We start from the raw sequence: 6,296 nt of genomic DNA, 5'->3' as shown, positions 1-6,296 counted from the left end.
TCTATAGTTGTGGTAAAAATATTATTAAGGTTACGGAAAACATATATTAACTTTTAGATACTCCAGAATTCTATATATAGTTAAACAAAATAGGAGTTAGTTACACATATTGTCTCTAAGTTAGTCGTCGTAAAACAAATTACCCATGACCATATTCCCGTCGGAGTATTACTAATGGGTTATTGTCAGTAACCACTTTCACTAAAATTTCCGGACGGAGTTTTGTCCATAACTGATTTGTTAGTAGTGTTTAGCCTTAAGTTTTCAAAAATTAAACATGCGATCCACATTGTTCACTTGGACATTTTTATCCTTAAGTTTAAAAATTAAACATGTGATCCCACATTGTTCATTACAAAAAAGATATCGAAAGTTTTGTTAAATTTTTAAATGACTATTTTACTATTGCTATTAATAGAAGAAACAAGAGTATCAAAACACGGAAAACCAATGAATCGATTATGGAAACACCGAAAACAATGAGCTATAGAACCATATAAGAACCCTTAAAATAGATAGACTCTTAATTCGGATACAACTGAATTACTGAAATAGATAAATCACGAACCCTAATATCATGGTCTTCATTCAGCACCCACTAGAATTAGAGAAACCAATCAATACATGGACTTGAGAGTTTAATATTTTGTTTGAAAAACGTAAGTTGAGCAAACGTAAAGCCACATGCTAAGTTTGGATATATTGCAAATGTAGGGCTCAGAATTATGCATCAAGACATATATTTCGGAGATTAACCTAACAATACAATTTGAGTTTCACATGCATGAATCGATCAAAAGTAATTGAGCAATGACGGGGATGAAAATCGACGAAGAATTTGTGCCTGACAGGCGCATGGAGGTTGAAACAGATGATGAAGACAACGAAGCCGAAAGAGATTGTGATGATGATGACAACGACGAGGAAACTGGATCCGACTGTGAATCAGAATTACCACCCTCTGTTAACCACTTTCACAACTGGCCTCAAACTTACAGGTCTCCTCCGTTTCTTTCTTTCTTTTTTATACATGCACATATTATCTAATAAAATAAAATAAAATATATTAATTGAATATGCAGGCAGTCTATGGACATGTACACAATGCCACTTCATTCTGTGAATTCTTTTAGGGGAACATCAGAACTGACTCTACCAATCAAGACATCATTTGGTCCTCTGACTCCTAGACAAACACATGAACGTGATGGTTTGCGCAAGCCCCTCCTTAAGGCTAAAAGTTTGGGGAAAGAACATGTTCCCGTCTCAACCTCCCCCATGAAATTATCTCAAACATCAAACATAACAATCTCCGGCCTCCCGCCTCCTGTCGAGCAGTGCTCCTTTTCTCAAGCAGTCCTTAATGGTATTCTTTTTCTCATAATTAAAATAGCCACTATGTTCTTGTTGCTTATCGTCATGTATATATTATTATATGTAGCCATAAATGTGCTCTGCGGCATAGGAATTCTATCAATGCCTTATGCATTTAAAGAGGGAGGCTGGTTGAGCCTTGTGCTTCTCATGGTGTTTGGTGTTATTTGTTGCTACACTGGAATACTATTAAAAATATGCTTAGAAAAATGTCATGGTCTCCAGACCTACCCTGATATCGGACAAGCTGCTTTTGGTTATTTTGGCCGTGTATGTATAGCTGTGAGTATACATACCTTTGTTTTCTACTTTCGCGCTCCATTCCTAAGTCATAACTTGTCATTTTCTCTTCGGTTGAATGCAGATGGTTTTGTACTTGGACTTGTTTGTAAGTGAATATTCATGATTGCTGCTGCGTCTACTTGATTTTCAAGTTGTGTAATATCTGTTGTACATTGCATGCAGTCTTCATGTGTGGAGTACTTGATAATGATGAATGATAACCTTTCAGCACTGTTCCCACATGCCCACCTGGACATTGGGGGGATTATACATCTTGATTCTTATCTCTTCTGTGCCATTATATCTACCCTTGTCATCCTTCCTACAGTCTGGCTACGAAATCTCAATTTACTCTCATATATTTCAGGTTATATATATATAGCCTTTATATACAGATATATGTGCATGTAGTTAGATCGATATGTGGTTTCAAAGGTAACTCTCCACTGCAGAAGACTGTGTGAGGTAAAAGAAAAAGTATCTAAAGGTGGTTTCACATTAAGATACCATGTCTGTATATTTAGAGTGGAATGAATGTTGATGTTTCTAGGTAGATGTAATTGGTTATAATATCTAAAATAAAGGGACTTTTGTGAGCAGCTGGAGGAGTTGTAACATTGGTTGCTGTGGTGCTGTGCTTGCTATGGCTAGGGGTGGTTGATGGGATGGAATATCACCCGAGTCGAACTGCATTAAACTTGGGGAACCTGCCTGTAGCAATTGGTCTAATTGGTTTTTGCTATGGCAGTCATTCTGTTTTCCCCAACATCTACACTTCAATGAAAGAACCTTCCAGATATCCATCTGCGCTTCTTATCAGGTCACTATTATTATCATCACCATTTGAACACACGACCTCCAAGATATTAAGACCCAAGAGGGAGGAGGGATGCCATGATACCATTTAACCAACATATTTGATAACACATACTACTCTCAGATACTTCATTCACTAAATGATACGTTTAACTTATAGCTCATTTAGTTACTTTCCGGATTCATAATTCATACGAGATTTGCTACAAATCAAATATAAACATGCTTCTAAAATTAAATATTTGCTTTCGACGATTTGCAATTATCATAACGTTTTTAGAACAGTTTTTAAAGAGTTAATAATAATAATATCAGCTTCATAGTTTTTTTTTTAAATTCAGTTACTTTAACCCCAGATATCTCTCTCTTGAATTGGATGAAAGGCCTTTAGTTGTTCTTATTGTGAGAGACTTTAAACACACATAGGCTAGGTAAAGTTTGGTTTGTCATTAGTTGTTGTGTTTATTGTAATGATCTAATATACTTGTTTGTCAACAAATGCAGCTTTTGCGTATCTTTTGTTATGTATACTGCTGTAGGAATATACGGCTACTTGATGTTTGGGGACTCTGTGAAATCTCAATTCACTTTAAATATGCCCACACATTATGTTTCTTCCAAAGTTGCAGCGTGGACTGTGGTATGTATGATAATCATTTTTATTTTTTATTTTTTTTGATGTTTATTTCGATCATAATTCAACAGGTTGTGGCTCCTATTACAAAGTTTGCCTTGACACTTACACCTATTGCATATGGTATCGAAGAGTTGTTGCCTCCAGCTCAACAAAATTCATATGCTGCCTCAATGATGATAAGGACGGCTTTAATGATTTTAATATTACTTGTAGCTCTAACAGTTCCATATTTTGGTAAGCATCCATATTCCATCCAAATGATGCCTTAGGATATGATATTTAGCTACTAATGAATCATGTTCAGGAGTTGTGATGGCGTTGACTGGATCCGTACTAGAGATGCTTGTGGTAATTCCCAATGAATGAATTAAAGACTTGTATAATTATGAAGCAAAGATATAATAATGCATGTTATGTTGTTGTTGTTGAATCAGTCTATAATCTTTCCTTGTGCTTGCTACTTGCGCTTACTTCATGGGCATACCACGACAGTTGAGGTGCAGATGGAACTTTTATATATATATATATATAGCTAAAATGTGTGGTAATAGAAGCTAACATATGTGACTGATGGATGATGTTGCAGATTACAATGTGCTCAGTGATGATATTGATGGGGCTGGTGTGTGCTATTGTAGGCACATATACATCACTTGCAAGCATACCTGGTTAGATTAATTAAGGAGGTGATAGTAGAAGTAAATAGTTGGTTTGCAGAATGGTTGTAAGTTTGCATACATAAATATCTTAAAGAAAGAAAGAAAGACGAGGGAATTTTGTGTTTATTGCATTGCATTCAGTAGTGGGTAATTCATTTATTTATTTATTATATATAAAAATGAAAATGAAAATGAAAATGCATTTGTGTTATATAATAATAACAAGTAAGGTTGGTTTATCAGTGGGTCTAAAACATTAGGACAAAGAAATCATAAATTAAGCAGATTTATGTATGAGTGTTTCAGTATATTTGTTTACAACTTGTCTATTTATATTTGTAAAAAAAACCCTGACCCAACCCGACCCGAAACCCGTTCTGACCCAGACCCGTTCTGATCCGGACCCGTTCTGACCCCGACCCGTTTTAACCCGAACCAAAACAACCCTTTTTTATAATTGTCTCGTTTTGACCCATGGCCCGACCCGACCTGTTTGCCAGGTCTACCGCATTGGTGCTAGCTAGCAGATGGCATTGAGGTATAAAAAAAGTTGAATTGTATAGTGGAATCTGTCATTATCTTAAGCTGCAAGATGAAGACGCTTCGTAACAAAGAAATTGAGGTGGTGAAGGCGAAATGAAAGTATCAACATGGAAATGACAGTAGGTGGTGGGAGACGATAGAGAAAGGATAATTAAGTGTTATTTCTTTATGTTTCAACTTTCAAGTATAATGTGACTTCGGACGTAATAAGCAATCGAAAAAAGAAATATTTTTATAATATTGAAAGACATTACAAACCCCAAATAAGAACCCTCGCGTTGCGGAGGGGGCGAGCACTAATGCCACACTACTGCTAGCGACCACCAACACTGAAGTTGCGGTGTTAATGCGAAGAAATTAAACCGAAACGTAAAACATATAATTAAATAACTAAGTTAATCTAGAACTCGCGTGTTATGATGAACTCGCACGTTATGATGAACTCGCGTCTATTTTTCCCGTTTGACAGGTTGATCGTAATCTGTATATAATATATATCATTACGACTATACAAACCATAACGCATACGTTACAACAACCATTGCATCAATATGTTGCAAATTATATTTATACAAGATTTTGGCTTAATTAATTAGATTATTATAACTTATAATATTTTACAAATAAAACAACACAACTTTAAACGGATCAAACTGATTGAATATGGTAAGATAATGAAACCAGTATTTGATTAGGGTACAACCACTTAAACATAATTTTTTTTTTGAAAGGTGAATTTCTCAACAGACGGATGATTCACGTCAGAAGTGTCCTGGCCCCGCCCTATTCTGTCTCGAGGACTATGTTGTCTTAACGGGTCCACCCTCGGTAGAATGGGACATTTGGCTTTCCTCGAGAAAATTTCAGGCCCCCTGCCACTAGATAGAAGTTGCACCCTCCACATGAGCCACCGTCTGTTGAGACTGAACGGCTCGCTAGAGTAAATGCACCCTAGTAGAAAACTCGGGTTCAACTTAAACATGATTTACAACCATACATGCGTACAAAACATATTAAATTTGGCAAGGTAATGAAACAAATATTTGATTAAGGTACAACCACTTAAGCACAACTTACAACTAATATTTGACAAAGGTACAAGTACTTGAGCACAACTTACAATTAAACATGCAAATATTTCATTAAGGTACAATCACTTAAACACAACTTACAACTAATATTTGACTAAGGTACAAGTACTTAAACACAACTTACAATTAAACATGCATACAAATGTTTCAAATTAATAGTAAATGTCATATCCAAATAAGTTTATTAATTACCCAAAGCTTAAAGTATTAAGTCTAATACCCTGTGAATTTTTTTAATTTCGAGTATAATATTTTTATACTTGGGGTCTGAAGGACTCGTTTTCAACTATAAAGATTTGCTTATTACTTTCATTTCAAGTTATAATTGACTATAAATTAAAACAAACTTTGAATATTTTAAACAAGTGGCAATATGGCCTATAGAGAAAATTATTAATTTATAATACTATCATTGTTGATAAGCTTACAACTCTGAGGTTAATATACATATTTTATGTTCGTTAAAAAGTAATACCTCCCTCCAAATATCTAGTACACAAATCAGCTAACATCTTTTATCCCAACAGTAATAATTGAAAAAAGAAAATCTAATCTGCTACTGTCATAAAGGATATACGGACCTCATATTATATCTAGGTCATGTATGACAGAATAGAGGTATGGTGCCCTAAATTTCTGGGGGTTTTTCTTCCACTGAAGGGGACATAGACCTAGTTTTCTTTCAGGTTAAGTAATCAACTATTACATCGTAACACATCAACCTATATCATTTCTAAAATTTCTAAAAGAGAAATATATTGTCAACTTTTTTGTTTTTTCCATGAAAATCAAACCAGTCTACATAAATTTTAAGAACCTTGTCAGTTTACAGAATATATATAAAAATATTCAAACAGATTTTCAATCTATAGTTGTGGTAAAAATATTATTAAG

The 6,296-nt window shown here is 34.7% G+C and overlaps 1 protein-coding gene across 1 annotated transcript; it reads left to right on the top strand.

Moving 5' to 3' along the window:
* The first annotated feature begins 810 nt into the window (after positions 1-810).
* Positions 811-3,782, top strand: LOC110926008 (amino acid transporter AVT1D). The gene is made up of 10 exons (XM_035986956.1): positions 811-998; positions 1,083-1,366; positions 1,442-1,656; positions 1,840-2,023; positions 2,257-2,476; positions 2,977-3,112; positions 3,178-3,343; positions 3,414-3,457; positions 3,544-3,606; positions 3,696-3,782. Exons 1-10 carry the CDS (start codon positions 811-813, stop codon positions 3,780-3,782), a joined length of 1,587 nt encoding a protein of 528 aa, XP_035842849.1.
* The last annotated feature ends 2,514 nt before the right edge of the window (positions 3,783-6,296 follow it).

Source organism: Helianthus annuus, chromosome 17 (genome assembly GCF_002127325.2).
Source record: "Helianthus annuus cultivar XRQ/B chromosome 17, HanXRQr2.0-SUNRISE, whole genome shotgun sequence".
In the NCBI taxonomy this organism is placed as follows: Eukaryota; Viridiplantae; Streptophyta; class Magnoliopsida; order Asterales; family Asteraceae; genus Helianthus; species Helianthus annuus.
The sequence above is the reverse complement of the archived record's forward strand: the minus strand, read 5'-3'. Positions and strand labels throughout refer to the sequence as shown.